Genomic DNA, 23685 nt, shown 5'->3' with positions numbered 1-23685 from the left:
TGGTATGCTTACGAAATCAATGTTCTGCAGCCAAACTTGTTGATTTTCGACTATCAAATCATGTCACTTTAATCTTTATTTACAAGCGCTATTAGGAGTGGTGTACTTTTCTTGAACGAGCATGGTTTTCAAAATTTCAGCAATCATCAGTTTGATCGGCGTTTGGCAGCGCAATCATTCGATACACATCTCACTTGTCGACGATATCAAAGCTGTATTTGACGTTCTTTATTTCATCATTCGTCAAAAAAACTGTCGACAACGTCGATTTTTGAACGCTTTCCTTCGGAGTGAATATCGAAAGAGATCGTGTAGTCTTCGGAAGACAGTTGGGACTGATCGAAACTGACATCGTCAGCATCGTAAGGCATCGGGGCTTCAAGATCCAGCATGCATTCAAGATTTAGCAGGGCCATTTTTGTGTTCAGTATTCTTTGTCGGAGACTGAAAAAAAGTAGATTAATAAAAATTTCAGGCTCTCTTTTGCTCATTTTTATTGATAAGAAATAATTACCTGACTCGAATCCACTGTAGCTTATCATGAAGAACAGTGTCTGGAACAATCGACTGTATCTCAATCGCCCTAAATTTAAAATTACTGCAAGACAGACTTCACCCATTCGAAACAACATCAAAAGCAAAAGAATAAGCAGAGATTCCAGTCCGTGCCTTTATGCAAACAAAACGCGACCATCACAACTTCCGTTCAATCGAAACTTCGTGATAAGTAGGGGAAATCACTAATAATTGAGCTTTTTTTCTAGCTTAGTAGGGTGGGACTATAATACAGTTTTAGAATCCCCAGAAGCTGGGGATCATTTTGACTATTGATAGTCGGGGGTGATCTCGTACCCTGAGGGCATTTAGATACCTCCGAAGTCCCAAAATCTGGCCAACTTCGGAAATTGTAATTTTTGAAGCCCTAACTTATGGTGGTTTTATACTGAATATAATTGGAACACGGGAATCAATCTCGAATAAGTTTATTAACCCTGATAGGTGTGAGCAGAAAATAATAAAATATATATATTATATTTTATGTTATACCTGTGAAGTCAGGGAAAAGAATGATAAAATTATAGAGGTACAGTCGTTTTTATAGTGTAGGACACCACCCATCGGTGGCACGGACTTAGACTTGGTCGTATGAACTCGGCGTTGGCCATATCGCCAACGCTGGAATAGAGAGGGGCGAGCTGTCAAGGTATGATGGAGTGAAAGCCTTGGCGTTGGGCGCGTCACGGCTCACTGAGCATAATTACGTCGACCACGCGCGCTAGAATCCCATATTTCGAAGCGAAAACAGTAGGAAAACCACTACATATTTTCCCCTTTTTATTTTTGAAGCGAAGCGTCCGTTGAGCGTAGAAATTTAGTGATTTTCGATGAAGTCGAAAACATTTTCTGGTAGAGAGTCGTGCTGGATGGAGTTTACGACTTGTAGAGATTCCGAATGTGAAGTTTCTGCATGATTGATTCGGTAAGTCGAGTATTTGTGAGCAAGATCATTTGTGAAAATTTTGATGTGAGTTCTCGCGTATTCGAGCTGGTCGGAAAACGATTTTGAATCGGCTTCTAGAAATTTGAAAGCGATCCTTGAGGTGTAATATCGTTTTTCATAGATTGTTTGAAATTGTCTCATCAATTCGATGCGAGTGTTTTTATCGACCAAAAGCTGATAGAGAATTGCTGTCTCACTTATCCAGTTGAGCAAACTGTCATGATTTTCAAAAAGCAATTCCTGGAGGTGGTTGATATCAAAGTGAAAGTGATCTTTAAGGGACTTAGCTTCGTTTTTCAATTCTTGCAAAAAGTCGAGCAGCGATTGCAAGTTTTCTTTTGAAATTGAGTTCGGTAAGAAGTGGATTGGAATGGTGACATCAAAGAGAGCAGGAATGATAAAGCGTTGAATGAGCCGCTTTGGAGGGGCGTCGTTGAGCACGAAGAAATCATTTTGAAGAGAGGTCATTTTTGATTTTTTTCTCTTTTAAAAATGAGTATTGGACCAACCAGTACTCCGTTCAGAACCATTTTTTTTAAGGCTAGAATGCGCCATCGAGTGTTTCTTCCGGACGTTGTGAGATCATTCCGATGTCTTTTCTTGTGAACATTTGTGACCAGTGATAAGTAGTCAAAGTCGTGAATTGGGCCTATTGTGATGGGTATTTTTTTGTTTACTTCTTTCCCCTTTTTATTTTTGAGCGGATGATCTTCACGAGCAGGAGATCGTTAATGAGCGCCAATTATTGAGCATTTGATCATCACGAGCAGGTGATCGTTAATTTGTACCTGTTATCGGACCAGTAATCTAGTAGAACTTAACAGACTATATATAGAACTAAGAGCGAGTTCCAACAAGAAGAGAGTGTTACATTATGAGTGATATAAAGCTGTGAACAGAGCTGTGAGATTGTGAATAATTTGCTTGTGATTAGAATATTTAAGCAAATGTGAATAACAAATACTCTCTTGTGATAAACTTTGAAGCAAGTGAGCGATATTGCTTCCAATAAACTTTTAGGCATGTGATTAAAATAGTAGAGCAATAGAGCAAAATTGCTGCGAACAGAACGATAGGTTACTTGAGCAAGGTTAACTTCGTGAAAGTATTGTAATAGGGATTTATATGGCCTACGAGCAGGGCGTGAATACGAATTGATAAAGAGTAGTAACCCTATTCTTAAGAATATGTAAAGCTATTGAGCAAAGCTTTGAGCGGAACCTGTGAGTTAGATGCCTAATTATTCATAAATGGACTTTCTGTGTGTGATTTTGGCAACTGCACCCATTGCCAAACATCTGCAGAAGGCTGGACCAAAGTTCAGAAAAGAGGTACTTATCGTGTGGCCAATTAATAAGTACATTAGCTGGGTCATGAGAACAAAAATCCACAGAGGCCTGCATGTAAACTTCGTAATAACGGTCTGGTTGAGCATTACCAGTAAGCTGGATTCCCATTTGAGCTTGATCGGGGGAGTTAATATTCTAGTGAGCCAATTTCCAGTTGTGCATTGAACCGCCGAAGTTGTGAGGAACCAATTAAACCTTTGACATGCATGTCGTGAGAGCAGGTCTTTAGACTACAGAGTGAGCGAGCAATCCAAATATGAGTGAACGGTGGCTAGATAATGGGAACGCATATCTGAGCACCACCACGTCGTGAAAATGTGACGATTTGAGAGCGAGATAGTCGAGCAGCTATCTGTGAACAGGTCGAGTTATGAGCGAAACTTCTAGACCATTATAAGGATTAGTCGAGCAGCTAATCACAGGACAACACTATCGTCATGAGCGGAGACGATCTTTCCAATTGTTGTCGTGAGCTGAGTCATCTCTATCACTTGGCTCTTTATGATCTTTATGACTCGTTAACATCTTTTCATTCTTCTGAGCAGGAATGATCTTATCTCTATCAACAAGGAGCGATTGATCTTTATGAGAGCTAATTTTTGACTTTTCATTCTTCTGAGCAGGAATGATCTCATCTCTATCAACAAGGAGCAGTTGATCTTTATGAGAGCTAATTTTTGACTTTTCATTCTTCTGAGCAGGAATGATCTCATCTCTATCAACAAGGAGCGGTTGATCTTTATGAGAGTTAACTTTAGACTTGTTCTTAACTTCGTCTTTTAGGACTTTCCCTTGTGATTCGGCCACGTCATCTTCCTTGATAAATTCTGTTCTTAAGGCAGTCTTTCGTTTGAGCGGTCGAATCAGACTGATATGACGCCGATATTTTTCTTCGTGAATGGATATTTAATTGCAATCAGTTTGTGCATAATCGACTTGATATATGAAGACTTTTTCTAAGGGTAATTGAGCGAATATTCTGTCCTTATGAGCGAGCGACGAAGTTCTTTGAGCGGTGTAATCAGACGCGTATATCACACGAGCAGGTGATTGTTCTGACTCTTTCCATGATTGACGAAAAACCTTCTGAGCAGTTGCACTGGCTAATGATTTCTAGCGTGAGCAATGTGCAAGTATCGTTTTCAATCGTCAACGTGCAATTATTGGAGAACAAGTTGATCACGAGAAAAGATAGCTTGTGATATTTGAGTTAAAAACTTCTCGTGAGTAGACAGGCATTGCGAGCAGTAGCCATAATTTGTATGTCCAGTTTCTATCTAAGAGCTTCTTAGAGCTGAGATAGCCTTCTTTCTGATCCACTTATAAATCAACTCTTATTAATTTGCCTATTTAAAGAGCTAAAGATCTTAGATTTGGAAAGGCATTTTTTTGGAGCATAGATCATCTTTCCGTTAATACGTAAGATAATAATTTCTACCAGAGTCTCAATTTTTCCGTTCTGATTACATCTGATGAGCAGGGATTGTTAACATTATTGGACATGTGAGGTTCTGAACGACGAGCAGGTTCAGCTTTACTTTGGTGATGAAGATTGAAGTGTGGCCTCAATGAGTGAGTCGAAATTTGCACACTTTTGTGGCACATTTGACGGTTCTTGATAAGAGGTGCAAGTAGAAGAGCGGGAACATCTGAGCGGATGCTTGTTCTACTGCAACCAAAATTGATGAGCAGCATATCGGAGTCCATTAAGCAAGATTGTTTTAAACCAAATTTGTATTGCGCTTGTGATGAAATGTCCGTCATTTTTCTTCATCATTTCTTGGTTAATTCTTCGTCTCATAATTTTTGATATCTTCTTTTTATATCATTAGATGCAATAAAGACGATTTTTCGAGCTTCGAGCAGAGCTGTGAATGTTTTGAGCTTTAAACTCTTGATTGATCATTAGCGCCTATTATATTCTGTTAATGAGAATAGATCATTCTGTAGCACGCTGAGAAATATTTCGAAGATTGAGCAATATTATTTCCCGTTTGACCAGTTCCATGGGCCGAGGTTCATTTGCATAGCAGAACCGTACACGAATTTCGGCACCTCTTTGGAATGAGTTTCTATGTGAATTCGAATCTAAAGTCTTCCCGGAATGATAATTAAAATCAAGGAACTTTGAATTTCTTCTTTCAGGATTTGGAACATGACGACCTTGATGATTTCTTCTGAGATAAGCGATCATTTGATTGGTAATTATCATGAAGAACACATTGATTTTAAGTTGTCGTTTTCAGGGATTTGATCATCAGTTTGATTTCCGGTTGAGGTGATTTTTTTCGATTTTCGGATTTGAGAGCAATGAGATTCCGTTTTTCGAATTAAAAAAATATCAACTTTATTCCGGAAGTAAAACTTATTATCATACTAATCGAGAAAATCGGGTAAAATTGCCTAAGGATTCAAAACAATGCCCGTTTTATCGAATAAAAAATGATAAATAAGTATGTATTCACGGATCGTCATTGATAAATTTACGGATGTTTTATCTCTTGTATCTTTTTTTTATCTCTCTTGTTGGGCGTACCGATTAATTCAGTCACCAAAATATATGGTGGTTTTATACTGAATATAATTGGAACACGGGAATCAATCTCGAATAAGTTTATTAACCCTGATAGGTGTGAGCAGAAAATAATAAAATATATATATTATATTTTATGTTATACCTGTGAAGTCAGGGAAAAGAATGATAAAATTATAGAGGTACAGTCGTTTTTATAGTGTAGGACACCACCCATCGGTGGCACGGACTTAGACTTGGTCGTATGAACTCGGCGTTGGCCATATCGCCAACGCTGGAATAGAGAGGGGCGAGCTGTCAAGGTATGATGGAGTGAAAGCCTTGGCGTTGGGCGCGTCACGGCTCACTGAGCATAATTACGTCGACCACGCGCGCTAGAATCCCATATTTCGAAGCGAAAACAGTAGGAAAACCACTACAAACTAAGCCTTTTAGAGGCTGCCCACTAGTCTAGATTGTAGCCCAGGCTCTTACGGTCATTTTGAGCTCAAGAAAAGTAGTGAGGGGGTGGGGTATCTGGGGAGCTAGGAGCTCTTGAAGCTTGGGATCTCGACCAAAATTAGGTACTTTTTCACAAAAAGTACACGATGTGTATCAAAAATGCCTCCCAAAGACTTTCTGTGGATGTTTCTTCATTAAAAAATGTGTCTGAAATCATTTGGGGTCATCTGAGGTCATTCGAGGTCAAAAATTGTGATAAATTGAAAAATTGTGATAAGTGACCCGATATGACCTCAGATGACCTCAAATGATTTCAGACACATTTTTTAATGAAGAAACATCCTCAAAAATTCTTTGGGAGGCATTTTTGATACACATCGTGTACTTTTGTGAAAAAGTACCTAATTTTGGTCGAGATCCCAAACTTCAAGAGCTCCTAGCTCCCAGATACCCCACCCTCACTACTTTTCTTGAGCTCAAAATGACCGTAAGAGCCTGGGCTACAATCTAGACTAGTGGGCAGCCTCTAAAAGGCTTAGTTAGGGCTTCAAAAATTACAATTTCCGAAGTTGGCCAGATTTTGGGACTTCGGAGGTATCTAAATGCCCTCAGGGTACGAGATCACCCCCGACTATCAATAGTCAAAATGATCCCCAGCTTCTGGGGATTCTAAAACTGTATAATAGTCCCACCCTACTAAGCTAGAAAAAAAGCTCAATTATTAGTGATTTCCCCTAGTGATAAGCAAAAATTTGCTCACTATCATGACAGCTGAAATACCTCTTGTTGATTTTTGCCTCGACATTTTCGACTTCGTCTAATCCAGCTACGTCGGCTGCGAATTCTGACTGTATTTGGGCGAGCGGAGTGTTGGTTCTTTCTTTCAGGGTCGAGTTTGAAGGCTTGAGAAGAGAGTTTTGTACTTTTTTGAACCAGTAGGAAGAGTACAGTTGGGGCTCGACTCTGCAAATTGGATTTTCAAGTAGGGCGTTGGGAATCCCTTGGCGCCTGTTTTGACAAAAAATGTCCAGAAGGGAAGCAGCTTTTTGAAGTTTTTTTCAAGTTAAAAAAAATTATCCTCCATGTCTTCACTTCTCAAAAATCCGAAAATCCATTCCTATCAAGATATAGTAAAATCGCGTTTATCTGCTCTCCCAGGAGCCTCATAGTCGAGCTCGCAAGAATCTTTCTCGTTTTGTACAAATCTACGGTCTTATAAAAATCCTTATCCACATGTTAACACGGAAAATTCTGGAAGTCTTACATCGACAGACGGATTTCGGGCTTTTTCCTTTGGGACAAAAATGCGTCGTTCCTTTCGTTCGCGGGTTTTTGTTCGAGTCAGCTGTTTTTGAAGGATCAGATAATCGCATGTAAGAATAAGTTTTTCTTTAGAAAATTTTGGAAAGACTCCAAGACTCTTGATTTTTTGATCCGAACCGTCAAGTTCAGTCCTTTAGGGACGGATTGAATGGTGTTCTTTTGGTGGACTTTTGTGATTTCTTTGGAGTCACTGAGCGTGACTCCTTCCGCGGACTCTAGAATTATTTTTTAAATTTTCGCCTCTTCGTTGATTTTTGATAAAAAAAGACCGACTAGGCTAAAAATAATTAAATACAAAATTAAATGAAATCTTCACCTTGATTTTGACCATATGATTTATCTTGTTATAAATTTAAATCAAGCCGGAATCACAGAAATATTCAATACCTTTGACTCTCTTTGTTTGGCTTTTGAGGATCTTCAAAAACTGCTCCATCCGGTATCTCTTTCTTTTTTCTCTCCTCCTGTGTACTTGTAAATGCCAGAGTCCTTCCGCGTGTATGTTCTGCGTATGGTATTTGTGGCTTACACGCGCCTCGGGCAACAGCGTCTTTCTATTTGCCTATGGCTTAGCATTAAGAGTTGTTCGACTCGGAGATCAGTTGTTTTGGCACTTTCAGTTCTATTCAAGTCGAAAAAGCTGGAATCGAAATAAAGAAGCCGGCTAAAATAACAAAATAATGAAAAAACTCAGGAGTCGAGCTCTTTTTCTCTTTATGCGTTCTTTCTTTTTCTCACGCCAAGAAGGCGTCAGATTTTGGAGTACCATTTGTCCAAGCCCACTTCGTATTGCTAAAGTGCTTACTTGCTACTTCAATCGATCATGCGCTCAACAATTTTGAAAACATCAAGAAAAGATCAGGCGTCATAATTTATTTGCAAGTATTTTTGCAGGAAGAAAAAGGTAAAAATTTATTGAAAAAGAAATTTATCTTTTGCTTGAGCACTTTCAACATGCAGATCAATGATAATCACTACCATGGCAAAAATAATAAGAACAGAAAGAATCAAGCCCCACAAATGAGAAAACATCTTCCCGTAAAACGCCCAAGCTTCTTGAAACGCTTCTTCGTTCTCTTTGTCATCAACTTCGTCGCCATTAGCCAGTTTAGCTACGACGGTCGGAAGTCTGTATTTTCGTTGTTTCAGGATTTCGAAGAACTTCGCAAGTCCGCAGGCAAATTTTGCCCGAAATTGGGTGAAAGAGAAAACAGTGTCAGATGATTTTTCGTGGCACCAAAGATTGATCGCTGATTTTATCAAGAAATTATAAAAGAAATTAATTAAAACATACTAGTGATGAAATGAGCGACGACGCTTCCAAGAGTTATTGTGACGAACATGACCAGTAATCGTGGCGCGATTGATATGTCCTTGAAAATTGGGACGGAACTTTGAAAGCATCGTGAGTTCTGGTGCTTTATTTATTATTGTACCTAGCTAGAACATCGAGGTAGACAACCATTGTTAGCAACATTGTAACTTGGAAGCCAATCTGCTCCCCAACCGGCATCCAAATGCCAAGAACGACCAAGATGCTGATGCATACAATAGGCAAAAATAACGTCAGCTGGTAAAAAGCGGTATTTCTGGCAATCGCGAAAGAGACTTTTAATTGACTCGAATCAATATTTTTTTTGAGTAAATACATTTACGGGACATCCTGAATAAGGATTGAGCCTGTGCCTACGACTCTAGAATATTCCTTCCCGCTAATTCCAGTAATCGCTGCATCATTGAATTGGTATCCTAGAAAGGTCCACTCCGGATTCGCATCGTAAAATACATTTTGCAATGCTTCGAGTTTCGTCTCATTGTAGCCCAGTTTCTTTTCACTTATCCATTCCTGTGTAAGAGTTTTGCCATTTTTGCGTATCCACTTGTTGACGAAAATCTCAAATAAATCCATTGAAAAACCAGGGGTGGATATCATGATATGACATTCTTGAATATCATAAGGATAGAGCGCCGGACTCATATCACATGCAGTGGCGATCGAAAGCTTACGGGCCATGCTTACTTTGCCTCGATAATTTACACGGCAACTGTAGTCTTCTACCTTGAATTAATATGAAAATGGTATTGAAGCATCTTTAGCTTACTATTCCGTAATTTCCCCATTGAACAAGATTAACTATTTCAATCGGCGGCGTCCAGACGAGATTGGGATCAATGATGATTTTTTGCGTGTTGTTGAACTCTTCTCGATACCACTTCAGTCTTGGATCTTATTTTAAGATTATGCACCTTGAATTGTCAAATGAGATACCTTCACAGGAAGTGTAAAGAACAATCGTTGTATCCATGTAACTATCCGCCAAGTTCATCTCATTCAAGCTCACCAATTCCACTTGAACATCTACTTTTATTGGCTCTGATGTCATAATCATGAGAAGATCTTCCAAAACATCCAGGTTCTCTATATCAGAAAGCCGCGTGTTGGGTTTGAGATCGTTAGAAGCTGGTTATGGAATCATTTAAGGACTGAAATTTAAGGTTTCTTTATCAGAAATTCTAAGGCCGCAAAATATATCATCCAAGCTTGTTTGGTCGTTGTCGTTTCTTGCGTTGTACTAGAAAAGGGAAACAAAAATTCATCCCAAGGTTCCTCTATCTGGCCAAATTCACAGTCGCCATTGTATTCGTAGTCCTCTATTTCAAAATAAATGTAATGAAGCCACTCAATACAAGCTTTTTGAATGTTAACACCGGTGAAATCGTAATCATAATCGTCGAAATAATATGCATTAAACATTTTAAACGGATTGCGACAATAGAAAAGGAAGTCTGCTACAAATCCCGGAGGAGTGCCCGACCAGTATTCTTCCAAGTGAACGATCCATTTATCCCAGATATCTTCCGGGTCGAACATATAATCATCTGGCGTCAATTTCGCAAACCTTGAAGGATGATTTTTCAAAAATGACCTCCCGCGAACTTACTCTGTTGCAAATTTTGGATGAGAAATGTCGAAGAAAATGTCATTTGAAGGAAACTGGCAATTTTCAGATAGTTACTCTTTGACAATCATTACGATTTTTGCTGTGTTTATAGATGTTACTTTGGTTATTCAGAATCTTTTTGAATTTTGAAAAAATCTTTATCCGTTCAGATTTTACGGCTCCGTGAAAAATAGGTTCTGGCGGAGCGCGGATCGAGAGAGCAGCTCTCGCTTTCGACTACATAACCGTAAAGTTTTTATTTTTATTTTTTGTTCGTAAATCTGTTTCGTATAATTTATTTTACGATTCGCGTCGGCAAAGGGGAAGGAGCACAAAGAAGGTCAATTTTATTCGATTATCCGAGGGAATTCAAAGCTTCAATAAAGGTCTTTTTCGCTGAAGACATATTTTCTTCTTCATCTTCAAGTCGAGGGTCTTGCAAACTCAAGGCGCTTAGCCAAGGATTCGTGACTTTGAAGGTCTAAAAATCAGCGATTTAGTTCAGGCAATCCTTTTTTTTCTTACCAAGGGAGATCGTTTCGCAAACAAGTTCCTAAGTCGTCTTGGCTGAGGGGAAGAAAAGCTCATGGCCTGATGAAGAAAGAAAAGTACCAAAAGAATCCTCATGTTTTCTCGAATAATCTGTGATTATCAAATTGATAACGGCATAAATAACACTGCCTTATTTCTTATTAAAAATCCAGATGCAATATTGATAAGAAAAAAGCGCGTTCGCGATGTTGTGGATGACAAGGTACTTGAATTTTCATTGGAATAATTCTTTTAATGACAGTCTGTCAAATCGCAGCAGTTGTCACTAGTTGCGGGCACGGAGGATCGGATAAAATGACATATTTTCCGATGTAGAATTCAATATTTGAAAATATTCTCTTTCTATATTTGAACTCTACGAAACAATGTGCTAATGAGTCGCTGAATCCTTACCCTAACGGTTAGGGTTAGGCCCAAACCCGAACCCTCACGCTAATCTGAAGTTCAGATTCTGAACCGCCTTCTAGGGATTTTGTGACTGAGAAATACCGCGATTTGGATTTTCTAGTAGCAAGACCGAAATGTTAGATATGAAATCTCAAATTTCAATCATGATTTAAATTTTTAGTTTTTCGATTTGGTCTAGAGTCTAGACTCTAGAGAGTTTTCAGATTTATGGAGAAAAAAAAGTACGAGAAGACTCGTGCTGGCTAGAAGGTTCATGCAGCCTCAAGTTACATCTGCCCCGAGGGACGTGTGCTTGGGTGCGTGTCTCAACGCCGTGCAGCATTGGCGGATCGTTGGAATTGATCGATTTTTCGAATCCCCTGTTGCAGCGCGAGGAGCACCGAAGTCCCATCGGCGTACGCTCTCTCCTCCCGACTTCTCGTTTTATTGAACCGAGCGAGCCCCGCATACACCGAAATCAATACACAGAGAATATCAATATAATTGATCAATTGCAGGTTATCGTAATCTGAATGGAGGCACGAGCTCATGAATCTTATGTTCAGTACACATCAGGCAACGGGAATCAACAATCTTATCAAATTATCATTTTTAATTTTTTTTTTACCAAAATTTTTATAAAAAAAATATGATAACAATTTTTGAAATGCTTCGAAATCAATAAAAGTATACATTAAAACGACCTCTTTTGCGCTAGAATGCTCATTTGCTACATATTTTTATGGCGGAATCAAAAGAGTCAGGTTTGGGCTTTTGTTCGGGCATTTTGAAAAAAATTCTATAAAGCCCTATTTTAGATATCAAAATATCTTCCAAGGAGATCCTTATTTTGATTTCTTCAAAAGACACGAATTTTTTTATAACAAAGACAGAAGGTGACGATGAAAATCAACAGGTACAGCTCCTCGTTTTTCACGATAATTTTTTTTAATTTCTCGGAATATTTTCTTTGATCACAATCAAACATCTCTTCTTTCAGGGTCAGTATACAACCCTAACTCCGTTGACAACAACAACGACTACGCTGACGGACTCAACAAAGCTCCCGCCAATCCAGACTATTTCTTCATCCCGCGTATCAGGTACAGGTGCTATCCTTATGCCTCTTTATTACGATGAAAGACAAAACAAGCTTCTCTTTCTTTGAAAGTCACTTTCTGCGCGCGACAGATCTCTGACAAGAGCGTTCGTATTGAGTGCGATCTGACTGTGCCGATGAGGCTCAGGTCAATTGGACCTTATCGATCAAGTTGTCTTTGCTCTATAATCGATAACTCTTGTCGTTCTCGTCGTTCGATTCACTTTTCTTTCTCTTCTTTGACAATCAATCGTACTCTTATATAAGCTCTTTTAAATATTCATAAGCATAAGAACAACGCTAACCTCATTTTTAGGGTCGTTTTCGATTGTTAATTGTCCGAGTATTGATACATATGAAGTTCCTAAAATCAATGGAATGGGTCATGCTCTGCCTCCACTTTCGGGGACAATGGTCGTTCCTCTTGATGCCAAAACTCAGGCGATTCCAGGTATGAAAATCTGCTCAATGGTAGGCGCTTAATTTTTGCTGTAGAAGAAGGAGATAATCCAGCTTTTTAGTTCGTGAAAAATTAATAGATAGCCCATAGACTCAAGTATTAAGGTTCTTCAAAAACATAATTTTTATAGTTTCGGATATAAATGTCTCCAGTGGTTCCCAACCAATGACGATCACGACCGTCAATGGAAACTGGACGACTGGATACACAACTGGAGTATTGGAACGCGACTGTGGGGTAGTCAACATCATCAACACCACAGCCTTTCACGGGGTGCCGGAAAACGCGGTGTTTCTAGAAGTCGTTCCGCAAAGTGCGATTGAAACGTCTCAAGAGCAAAAGCAGACTGATGAACTCGATACGATCATGGACCAAAATGATGACTCCACATTATTGGTAAGTTTGAATATACCGAGATAGCGCTTATTCAATTTCTAGAGCCCTGTTCTGAGCAATATAAAGACCGAATACAGGACCGAACCGCAGCGTAGCTCATCAACTCGAGTAGCACCAGTAGTCAGATGCCAACAAGAAAGAGGCCAGGATATTCACATCCCAGTCCTTCAAGCGCAGCCTGTCGAGACCGACTGCGAATACGACATTTTCAAGGCATCTGTAAGTCAAATCTTTACTTTCAAAAGTTTTGAATCAAAACGGTTATACTATCGCCTTCAGCCGGAACTAAAAATCGTCGAGGAGCAAAGCAACAAAAGCAAAAGAACATCGAAGGTCTCCGAGCCCATTACAGGGATTGATGAAATAAACACAAAGCTGGTAGCTCAACAGATTACCGCCGAGCTGAAGCGATATTCGATTCCACAGGCAATTTTCGCACAACGAGTTCTTTGCCGAAGCCAGGTAGAGAGAGAGAGTCCTTGTTGTTTTCATTCAACGGTTTTTCAAAGGGTACCCTCTCCGATCTGCTTCGCAACCCAAAGCCTTGGTCGAAGCTTAAATCCGGCCGCGAGACTTTCCGCCGGATGCAATCTTGGCTGCAAGAACCCGAGTTCCAGCGAATGAGCTCCCTCCGACTCGCTGCTTGCCGAAGAAAAGACGAAGAGCGAACTCGAAATGGTAATTTCCCTTTTAAATCCTGGAGAGCTTTTCATTCAATTAATATTTTTTTCAGAATCCACAACGAAAAAGCCGCGCTTAGTCTTCACGGACCATCAGCGTCGAACGCTGCACCAGATTTTTAAAGAGAATAAGCGCCCATCAAAGGAGATTCAGCTGACAATCGCGGCGCAGCTTGGATTGGAGTTAAGTACAGTATCGAACTTCTTTATGAATGCCCGTCGACGGAGCTCGGACAAATGGCTTGACAAGGTAAGCTTCTTTTTTCCGACACAAAAAGATTTAATCAAAAATTTAAGCCTGACGAGTATTCGCCGTATGATTGAAATCGAAAATCAAGAACTGTATAAATATTCAAGTCTTCCATCTGTTTGAACCTTGTATCTTTAAGAAAGTCAGACACCTGTGCAAAATCACCATTTTCTTCATATTATAATATTTTATAAACTCGTTAAAATAAACAAAAGCATTTTAGCAATAAGAAAAATTAAAGAAAAGAGTGTTTTTATTGCAGATTAATAATGATAGTAGTCGTGGTAAAACATATTTTGACCGTGGTTGAGGAGATGAAATTTACTAGAAAGAGCATGATAGAAATCCTTTTTGAAAGACTTACTGATAGAGGCGAGCATAAGGGTTTGAAAGATCAAGACGGCCTTCATCAGTGATCATCGGCTTGTACGCTAGAAAAGTAAATAATTGAAACCCATAAATGACTTTTAATGATGAACAGTCTGTACTTTTGGCAAAAGTACATTTGATAATTGCTATGAAAAGTACTTAGGACATATATGACGATTAGGCTTATTCTTACTCAAGTAAGAACTGACTAGACTGAATGAATATCTATATAGAAACTGATAAAGAAAAACCTGCTGCTAGAATCTCCGGAGCCGACTTGTGAGCATCCTCTAATTTTCTATCAGCCAACACAAAATATATTTCCAAAAAGGTCAATAAAATCTTCATTATGTGGTCAGAAAAAGCTTCTGAAAGCTCTGCGCGTTTTCATTTACAATTGCAGCACGCCACTGCTTATACACCTAATAAAGAACGCCATCTAAAGCTCCTCATTAATAACGGACAGTGATTTTCGCGAAAACCTCATTTCCAGGAATTAGTTTCACTAGATGTATTCTTTGGCAAGATTTTACTTATCGATCAAGTACCAAAAAAGTTTCTTTTGTCTCATTTTCGCCGGATAAGCGGAACTTTGATTTTCGGCGTTAATAAGGAGGTTTATTATATTTTTCCTAAAGTTTGCTATATTTAATATCTGCCAAAATAAAGCTGCTCTGACCCCTGAAATGCAGTTGATAGATGCCTACATCACTTAGAATTTTAAAGATCAAGATGTTTTCATGTTGAAAATATATTTTAAATTTTTATTGAAAGAAACTTGAGGACCTCAAGTTGAGGTCAAATTTGTTCACTGAACATTGTTCATTTTTGGAGACAGTTTAAAAGCTGATTAATAAATAAGCTGCGGCTCATCACTTCAGGGTTGTCAGCTGCGTACGTTACAATATCTTTTGGCAGGTTTAACTTGAGCGTCTTTAAATTTCCAAGAAGAGCGTTTTGAGATTGACTATCTATATTGAATTATTGAACCGTTTCCTTTCAAGTCTTCATCGCTTATGACAAGAGCAAATGTGTGAAATCTACTCAAGTTCTCGGACAACTCAAGTCCAGGAGGAAAAACAACGATCGCCCCTCGTTTTGGTTCTGGAGGAATTCTTGATTCTTTCAAAACTTCCATGTCCGAGATCATCGAAAACGCCATCTTGTCAAGAAAATTGGAAGGCTCGCCATTCAAGCTCAACTGGCTGAAAAGATCAGATTCGAAGGAGGACGAGTGGTAGTGCTTACGCTACTTTTTGAAGCTTTCCACTTGATCACGCATAGAGGCATTTGCTTATGATGGGTTGGAATAAGGCTAAAATGGCAAAGACCATAAAAGAAATCCGCAAACGACTCTCCGGGTCAGTGGGAGACTGAATTTTTTAATAGAATGATAAACACTACAATATGTACATTCATAGTATGTCGGATGCTCCACGGAGTCTGCACCGATAGTTGTATGTAATAGTATAAATTATAAATTTACTAATGACCACAATAATCTATGAAATCAAGACAAAGTAATTTATATTGTAATTATGATAAAGTCACTGATAGACATGGTATATACCAAGTTATTATAATAACTAAGTTAATAATTAAATTATCTTTATAGGCTATAAATTATAGCCAATCAATCAAAAATGACTTGAGATTAACCCATTCCTGGAATCACCGTGAAATCGCCGTCTTGTGAAGAAATATTGACGAAGATCTTTACATCCCTGAACTTTCCCTCGTGAACCGCTCCTTGCGGAAATCGTGTAGTCAAAGATTGAGTCAGAAGCGCCAGATCGCCATTTTTGTTGACGTAAATATTTTTTACGAAGCCAACTCTTCTTCCTCGGCATAATTGTTGAAGAAGATAAACGACTGAAAATAGTGGAATCGATATTAAAGAATCAATGCCGAATCTTTCATACCAAAAATGAAACAACTAGCCATGTAAATTTGAATAATTTCGCGTGATTCTTCTGCTGATGCGTTTTTGAAGTGAAGGAAAGTGACTGCAGTAAGAGCAAACCATCCCATGCCCACAAGACCTAAGAATGATTTTATTTGCGGAAGCAGAAAGATTCGATACAGAGACCATAATCTCGATGTAGATGTGATGTGAAAACAGTAATAAGGTCTATCATGGATCGGAAAAATGAAAGCATTAAATTGAAGTTGATAAGTTCTTTGGTCAAACCTTTGGGCAAAATTTCACATCCTCGACTACGAACCTATTGTTCTCCTTCTGAAATCAAGTGCCGAATTGAACATCATCTCATTCCGAAACTTTTCCAGCTCCAGTCTCCCCACTCTCTTCTTCCCTCTTTTCGCGAGCTCCCGTTGAGCAGTTTTCGTCACACAAACCCAAGAGCCACTTTCTACATCTGTTCGACTGAGACTCGTAGCTTTTGCCCGAATTTCTTTTGAAAATGACAGAAATCGCTTTTGAGTCCCAAAAAATGGTACTCGCATTGCAAGCATTCTATGTAGACAAGAACGATGTATATTGTAGCATTATTGTTGTTAATGTCTTGGCAGGATAGGCAAACAGTTAAAAATTTTCAAATTGAAAGCAAGAATGAAGGAACACTGTAACATTAAACATCATGATTTGATCTTGGAATAAGCAGCGAGAAGGACGACTCCGACGCCAAATGATATTGAGAGCGTCATCCAGTCAGGCTAGAAGAACATAAAGAACAAGTAGCGAAAAAGATGGCACCTGAGAAAGAAGAAGGCATGATTTTCGCATGAAGCGAGACCAGGGTCGATTGAAATACACTCCATTTTGCTTGAGAATAATTTCGACAAGGTTTGAGTAAAATTCCTCCGAGGTATTTTCGCCGTAGAAGAGAACTTCTCCTTTGAATTTCGAAAACTCTCTTATAATCTAAAACAGAAAATGAGCCACAAAAAGACCTTTCTTTTTCACCTCATCAGAAAGAGACGCCGACGAAGAGCGCAAATCGGCTCGCGTTTTGCATAGAATTATTTCAGGAACGTTGATTCGTAGTTTTTTCCGTGCTTTGAGTTTTGATAGAAGAGTTTGCTGGGAAGAGTCGGCGCTAGTGCTGTAAGTTGCTAGAATGGCATCGGCGCAGATTGAGTCGAGCTCGTCGAGGGGAACTTCTTGAAGAATTAGCGTAATCTAAAACGTATTTTTGGGTTTACTAAACGATGTATTTGAAATCTAAATTTTACCTTGCTACCTATGTAATCATCCGTCCTATGAACGAGATGGTCATTTTATCAGTTCACGATGGTGATCCATTTAGAATACATTTTCAAGCAAAAGCTGCTTTTATGGTTTTTTACTTACTGTGAGGTCATCAAGGTTGATTCGTTTTGAAGTGATTGATTGCTTGAACTTGTTATTTTTCACGAGACAGTTGACTACTGAAGATTTGCCAGTCATTCGATCTCCACAGACGGCGACGACGATGGGTCTCGAAGGGAGTTGGGCGCCGATTTTCACGACTTTTTGAACCGCAGAAGTTGTAAGCTGAAAAATAAATAAAGAAAAGAGCACTCAGTATCGCCAAAAAACCTTTTCATTGAGCCCAAAAGACGAGTGAACAACGCCAAGAAGAATGATCGTCGTCAAGCATTTTTCACAATCCAAGAGCATAAAAAGCTCCCACCGGGCGATCCAGCTATCCATCGTTATCACCTGTCTTCCTGAGACGAGATAAACTGGCGTTGAATCTAAAGACAGGTCGAATTCGCGAGGAATCCACTCGCAACCAGAGAAGATCTTCTTTATCTTTGCGGAGTCAATTATTCCTTCTTTTTCAGCGTCGACTTTTGAGAAACAGTTTCTCAAGAAATCAATCGAAGAATCGGAGAGGGAGTTTTTCTTTGGATCAGGGTTCAAGCGCAGAGAACTAAAACTGTTTTCAACTATGAAAATGATGATTGCCAAACCTCAGAAAAGGATGTAGCTCCAATCGAACTTCCCCGCATTTCAAAGTGTACCCAAACGCTTTGAGAAGCGTCCAGACAACTTCTTGTTTGAGATTTTTACAAAGCTCTGCTTGTAATGCGAAAAAGCCTTCGATGGTGATTCCTTGTTTCACGACTCCGTTTTGGATTGAAGAATGAATCAGATGTCGGATATCTTCATAGCCTTCAAGGGAAAGATGGAATGTCAGGACAATTAATAAAGAGTTTACTAACCTTGATCTCCAAGATGCGTGTTGAAAGCCTTTCTCTGGAGCTCGCCAAGTTCTCCAAAATCAAGAACTCCGTCGTAGTTAATATCTGCAATGTGGAAAACGCGACGAAGAGCGCTTGAAGCTTCAAGCGTTAATTTACCCGAACGGGCATTGAAAACTGGGCAAAGTGGGTAGAGTGCACATTTCTGGGCGTCGACGAAGACATTTAGCACGCCGAGGTTGAGTTTTGAAGAGCATTCCATTGCGCCTGAAGTTGTTCTATCTATCAAGATCAGTATCTGATTCAGAACTATGTTTCGTGTCTAATAGACTACTATGACGTGCTTTTTTAAGGTTATGCAATTTATTTCACCCACTTCCTCATTTTTAGACCCAGAACACCATACATATTTGGAATCAGTGGAGAAAACCTAAAAACTTGACCGTTTTAGTTTTTCGAAATTCACTTCCGGTAACGATTCTAGAGCCGGAAGTCCACGAAATTTATAAGAAATACATACATATGACCTATCAAATTAAAGCTTACAACAAATCCAGTCATTTATGACCGGAACCGAGTCCAACCGCGGTCAAAAAACGCCGGTAAACGACCGGTAAAAATTGGAAAATCTCTCATTAAATCATGCTTTTTTCATAGTTTTACCGGTCAGTTTAACCGCGTTTAAGACTGTTTCTTCAAATAAGTTGATGATGAGATGACTGAGAATCATCTGCGCATCAATTTGATAGGTCACACTTTACCATGACTCCAAAATTTCGCCTACTTCCGGCTCTAGAATCGTTACCGGAAGTGAATTTCGGAAAACTAAAACGGTCAAGTTTTTAGATTTTCTCCACTGATTCCAAATATGTATGGTGTTCTGGGTCTAAAAATGAGGAAGTGGGTGAAATAAATTGCATAACCTTAAAAAAAGCACGTCTATAGATATTAAGAACGTTATATAGAGCCGTTATAACTTATAAGTTATGACGATGCTATGTATTTTAAATTCAAATCTAGTGATTTATTTTATCAACTTCGTGAGCAATTTAATTCATGACTTATCACTATTCAGTATACTCTTATGGTCTCTTTTAGAAACTTTCTATCACATTTTGAATAATATTCAATTTTCTAACTTAGAATTCTAAGTACTTTGGCGAAAGTTTGTTGCTTTTCTTACTTGCGACTTCTGGATATCTGGACATGAGCGCCTTGCATTTTTCGTTCCAAGAACTGTTAAAAGCATTTCTTTGTCTGGTTCCTCACTTGAGAATTCCATATCATTTCCATTATTAAAATTTTAAGAAAACCATTCCTTGACTGTTTAATTTCATCAGACTTCGTTCCTACAATGATCACAGGCGGACTTTTGTACGCCTGAAGTCTGACGATCGAAAGCCACTTTTCTGCTGACTCAAAGAGCGAATCGATGTCGAGGACGTTGTGGCACAAGCAGACAACATCGGCATCTTCCAAGATTTCTTCGGAATTCGCTTCCCTAGAAATATCCGTCAAGAACCCTTCTAGGATGATCTTCTTACGAATAATCAACGAGATAAGTCAATCCAGCGCTAGAATGGTTCGAAACTTCACTAGTGATGCCGATTCGATTGAGAGTCTTTGGCGGCTTGCTACAGAACTCCTCAGTAACGAGAGTTAGAATGAGAGTTGTTTTTCCGACGCCTCGATCCCCAAGGATCACGATTTTGACTTCGTCACCCATATCATTTCTTCAAAGAAAAAGATGCTTATTGACCTTTTCCAACAAATCATGCAAATAAGGCTATCGAAATTCTCAGCCTGCAAAAAGAATCGTCGAAATGATTGAAATATATATTCGAAATGTATTATTTTTACAATAATGAACGGAGTTTTTGAAATTGCACAAATTGTTTTTTTTTGATAAGTTGGTCTAAAAGTGATAAGAAACGTCTGAAAACATTCAGAAATTCAAACAGAATGTGGAAATTGGGAACAGTTTGAGAAACTTTTGCAACAGAAAAGTGTAGACTTTGAGTTGACTAAAGAATATTTTAACTACTTTGAAAGGGATGTAACAGAATTCGGCTAAAAGTGCTTGTAAATAAGCGAGATCGATATTTGTGAAATTGAATTTGAACCGTCGAGAATTAGGTAATTTCTACAGTAGCTTGGCTTCTCTGGGATCTTGCGAAAAAGGGGGGAATTGGGCAGATTTGTAGGTTTACTCAAAGAGCGTTGATCTGTTTTCGTTTATTCGGCCTTTAGTCTATCATCGACTGAGAGTCCTCCAGGGCCGTAGACGATCAATTGAATAATTCCGCCAATAACGGAGAGTCCTTGGAAGAAATCGAACTTTTTGAAGTCGAAAATGTACGTTTTCACGCTAAAATATGGCTTGAAAACAGCTTTTTTCGTCTATAAACGTACCTGTGTCTCCAGAAGTTGTTATATCTCATGTTGTGGACGAAGAGCAAGAAGATAAGAGCAACAGAGACGAGTTTCGTTTTGTAGCCAGCAGCGACCATGAGCACCAGTGGAAGACCGAAAATGATGGCGATAACCTGAGAAAAAGGGTAGGCGAGAGACGGGAGGGGGAAGGCTTACGTTTTGCGTGTCCCAGTTGAATTTGATGAGAGTCATGAACATCAAGACCATCAGAAGTCGGCCAGAGAGTTGAATATATTGCTAGAGAGAACGATAAATTACATGAAATATATTCGGGAGGATAGACTGTAACTGGAGCGATAAAAATCGATAAAATCTTCAGGCAAGTAAGGCAGGCAAGATTTCGTGACATGTAAAAAACGATCTTTATCGACCTTCAATTTCAAAGGAATAGAATCTATTATAGATAAAAATCTGGCCTCCTTGCTCACCATTATATAATTGGTTTCGAGGTTGAAAAAGAATCATTTCATAAAATGATTTCTACTATGATAGAAACAGTAAAAGCCTCTTATTCATTTATTTTTAATTAGAAATCAACTCTTCTGTACCTTTGGCTTTGAATCTTCTCCAAAAGAAGGAACTCCTGCAAAAAGCGTCCTCTGTTCGGTCAAGCATTCAGAATACAGTAACAAGACAGCACCAACAAGAGCAAGATTTCTACAAAAAATTTGAATAAGAAAAGATTAACCTTCTCCCGCATTTTTGCGCAAAAAGGTCAAATAGAGATCTTACCTAGCCAAGAATTTTGGATCCCAAAGGATCGAGTACCCAATAGTTTGCATAAATATAATGAAGAATAACGCGTAGCAGGCTTCTTTTACTCTGATTCGGGTCATGACGCAGAACGAGGCGGAGATTTGAACGACGAGGTTGAGAAAAACGAACATGACCGCCAAGAACCAGCCGCAGTTCCAAACCGATTCTGAAAGACATTTTAGAGAGGGAGGAATATTTCGTTGTTTTACCAATATAATCTCTTTGCTCGCCCCACTGATTGACCATTCTGAATCCATCTTCGACGAAAGTACTAATCAGGCAAAATCGGCCAATGTGAGGAAGATATTTTCGCGTCTTCCGGACAAGCTCTTCTGCTTTTTCCTCCAAATTCTGGATCAGGAGGTGCTGATCTACCATTCTTAACTGATATGACCTTTAAAAACCGCGGATTCTAGAACTAAGTAGGCAAAAAGGGAAAAAAAAATTTGAAATCACAATTTTTCTAAAAAGATTTTCTCTTCGAAGAATAAGGGAGGGTCTTCTGAGACTTGGAAATCTCTTTGGGAAGTCAAAAAAGGTTGAAAGAAGTCGATTTTTTGTTAAAAAATTGATAGTGGTGACGTGGCGGTGAAAGGCAAATAAAGAAGCGCGGCGATTGGGCGACTTTGCGCCAGATCCCGAATTTGCCCGAGGCGGCTCCGCCAACTTGGAAATTGCTCCGTCGATGAGATAGTCGAGTAAAATTAGGTACAATTCTTCGATGTCAGATTTGCATCGTGAAAGCTCAGAAATGTTGATAAACATAATTTTCTAGAATGACTCTCAGGTCAAGACGTTCTAGAGTCTAGAAAATGGATGACGCCATAAAAAGTGGAAAACTGCGACGACATTTGAATGGGCGCGAATTCGACTTTTGATTGGTCGGTAGGCCGAATACAGACTTATGATTGGCTAAGATTTCAATGAAAATATGGACTCTTCCTGATAATCGCATCGACTTTTGATTGAAATTTAGCATCATCAACTTATTTGAAGTAAACCCTGTGACGGGCATCTGACCTTCGCAAGGGATTCCGACTTCCTGGTAGCTTCAATAAGAATAAAGTCTTATTCTGTCACACTTCTTGCCTAATACATAGGGAAACTCGATGAAAAATGAGCTTCTTTTTGGGCTTAGTAGGGAGGAAGTATAATACAGTTTTAGAAAGCCCAGGAGCTGGGGATCATTTTGACTATTGATAGTAAGGGGTTTAACATATGCCCTGAGGCATTTTTGGCCTTCCGAAGGGCTAAATATCTGGTACTCTCAGGATAGGGGACCGTAACTTCGAGTATCCCGGGTCTGTGGTAATAAAACCCATACTGGGTTGTAGAGTAGGCTCTGACGATTCAGAATATGTGTCAAAAACCATCGTTAGGCCCACTCTGGAGGGCGCTAGAGGCTCTAGAACTTATGGAAGTTGGCCGAAAATCGGCACTCTTGGTCCAAAAAAGTACGAAACTGTTATTTTATTCGACTGGAATACGTTTAAGGACGTTTTTTATCGATAAAAATATGTAAGAAAAGTATTTTATGGGTCATATGAGATATTCCGGGGTGACTTACTACGAAAATTTCTTTTTTTTGTAAAATATGACACCAAGTGACGTTTAATGACCCCAAAATACTTTTCCAACATATTATTATCGATTTAAAACGTCCTTAAACGTATTTCAGTCGAATAAAATAACAGTTTCGTACTTTTTTGGGCCAAGAGTGCCAATTTTCGGCCAACTTCCTTAACCGCGTGGGACGAATTGTACATTCCAATGTAGTTTAAGACTTTGAAGAGCCCTAGTTCAAAAACTACTGATCGTATAGATCTGAAAATTGAAATGCGCCTTTGCACATCCTTAATCTCTCGCTCTTTAAAATTTCACCGAATTATCGCGCACCACCAGCGCTCTGCAGCGGATTAACTCTGACCTACTTCGCGCTGTGCTCCTTTTCTCACTCGTAATTCAGGTCTCAATTGGGATTTTTTATTTTTTTCAAAATGAAAATATAGGTTTTCGATACTGGAGATTTCGAATTTTGAATAATATTTACAAAAATTCAATGCGA

The 23685-nt window shown here is 39.0% G+C and overlaps 6 protein-coding genes and 1 long non-coding RNA gene across 8 annotated transcripts; 1 reads left to right on the top strand and 6 right to left on the bottom strand.

The window, feature by feature from the left end:
* Positions 1 to 68: 68 nt before the first annotated feature.
* On the bottom strand, positions 69 to 7890 carry LOC145697360 (uncharacterized). The gene is made up of 5 exons (XR_014133868.1): positions 7535 to 7890; positions 7265 to 7362; positions 6605 to 7169; positions 515 to 583; positions 69 to 444 (listed from the first exon to the last, which is right to left on the bottom strand). It is a non-coding gene; the product is annotated as an uncharacterized LOC145697360 (long non-coding RNA).
* Positions 7891 to 8019: 129 nt separating this feature from the next.
* On the bottom strand, positions 8020 to 8751 carry LOC145697359 (uncharacterized). Its single transcript, XM_081774550.1, has 3 exons — positions 8584 to 8751; positions 8442 to 8539; positions 8020 to 8397 (listed from the first exon to the last, which is right to left on the bottom strand). The coding sequence occupies exons 1-3, from the start codon at positions 8658 to 8660 to the stop codon at positions 8060 to 8062; spliced, it is 513 nt and encodes a 170-aa protein (XP_081630676.1). The 5' UTR covers positions 8661 to 8751; the 3' UTR covers positions 8020 to 8059.
* Positions 8752 to 8798: 47 nt separating this feature from the next.
* LOC145697535 (acetylcholine receptor subunit delta-like) lies at positions 8799 to 10019 on the bottom strand. The gene is made up of 4 exons (XM_081774760.1): positions 9776 to 10019; positions 9417 to 9608; positions 9250 to 9374; positions 8799 to 9206 (listed from the first exon to the last, which is right to left on the bottom strand). Exons 1-4 carry the CDS (start codon positions 10017 to 10019, stop codon positions 8799 to 8801), a joined length of 969 nt encoding a protein of 322 aa, XP_081630886.1.
* A 2437-nt stretch (positions 10020 to 12456) lies between these two features.
* Positions 12457 to 13342, top strand: LOC145697534 (uncharacterized). The gene is made up of 4 exons (XM_081774759.1): positions 12457 to 12578; positions 12718 to 12983; positions 13026 to 13206; positions 13263 to 13342. The coding sequence occupies exons 1-4, from the start codon at positions 12506 to 12508 to the stop codon at positions 13340 to 13342; spliced, it is 600 nt and encodes a 199-aa protein (XP_081630885.1). The 5' UTR covers positions 12457 to 12505.
* A 1689-nt stretch (positions 13343 to 15031) lies between these two features.
* Positions 15032 to 16779, bottom strand: LOC145698962 (uncharacterized). Its single transcript, XM_081776203.1, has 5 exons — positions 16508 to 16779; positions 16205 to 16324; positions 15950 to 16154; positions 15536 to 15577; positions 15032 to 15487 (listed from the first exon to the last, which is right to left on the bottom strand). The coding sequence occupies exons 1-5, from the start codon at positions 16755 to 16757 to the stop codon at positions 15250 to 15252; spliced, it is 855 nt and encodes a 284-aa protein (XP_081632329.1). The 5' UTR covers positions 16758 to 16779; the 3' UTR covers positions 15032 to 15249.
* Positions 16780 to 16866: 87 nt separating this feature from the next.
* Positions 16867 to 20171, bottom strand: LOC145698961 (mitochondrial Rho GTPase 1-like). Of its 2 annotated transcripts, none has more exons than XM_081776202.1 (10): positions 19976 to 20171; positions 19753 to 19932; positions 19615 to 19685; positions 18453 to 18698; positions 18201 to 18402; positions 17824 to 18160; positions 17596 to 17778; positions 17209 to 17424; positions 16999 to 17166; positions 16867 to 16958 (listed from the first exon to the last, which is right to left on the bottom strand). In XM_081776202.1, exons 1-10 carry the CDS (start codon positions 20155 to 20157, stop codon positions 16881 to 16883), a joined length of 1863 nt encoding a protein of 620 aa, XP_081632328.1. In that variant the 5' UTR covers positions 20158 to 20171; the 3' UTR covers positions 16867 to 16880. The 2 variants fall into 2 exon arrangements, with proteins under 2 accessions (XP_081632328.1, XP_081632327.1); XM_081776201.1 differs by having other exon boundaries at positions 19615 to 19688; positions 19756 to 19932.
* An 87-nt stretch (positions 20172 to 20258) lies between these two features.
* LOC145698521 (surfeit locus protein 4-like) lies at positions 20259 to 22030 on the bottom strand. Its single transcript, XM_081775721.1, has 6 exons — positions 21830 to 22030; positions 21597 to 21786; positions 21413 to 21521; positions 21021 to 21101; positions 20844 to 20977; positions 20259 to 20799 (listed from the first exon to the last, which is right to left on the bottom strand). The coding sequence occupies exons 1-6, from the start codon at positions 21996 to 21998 to the stop codon at positions 20667 to 20669; spliced, it is 816 nt and encodes a 271-aa protein (XP_081631847.1). The 5' UTR covers positions 21999 to 22030; the 3' UTR covers positions 20259 to 20666.
* Positions 22031 to 23685: the final 1655 nt, after the last annotated feature.

The sequence above is a fragment of the Oikopleura dioica genome, chromosome 2, assembly GCF_907165135.1.
Source record: "Oikopleura dioica chromosome 2, OKI2018_I68_1.0, whole genome shotgun sequence".
In the NCBI taxonomy this organism is placed as follows: Eukaryota; Metazoa; Chordata; class Appendicularia; order Copelata; family Oikopleuridae; genus Oikopleura; species Oikopleura dioica.
This window is presented reverse-complemented; position numbering and strand designations above follow the sequence as displayed.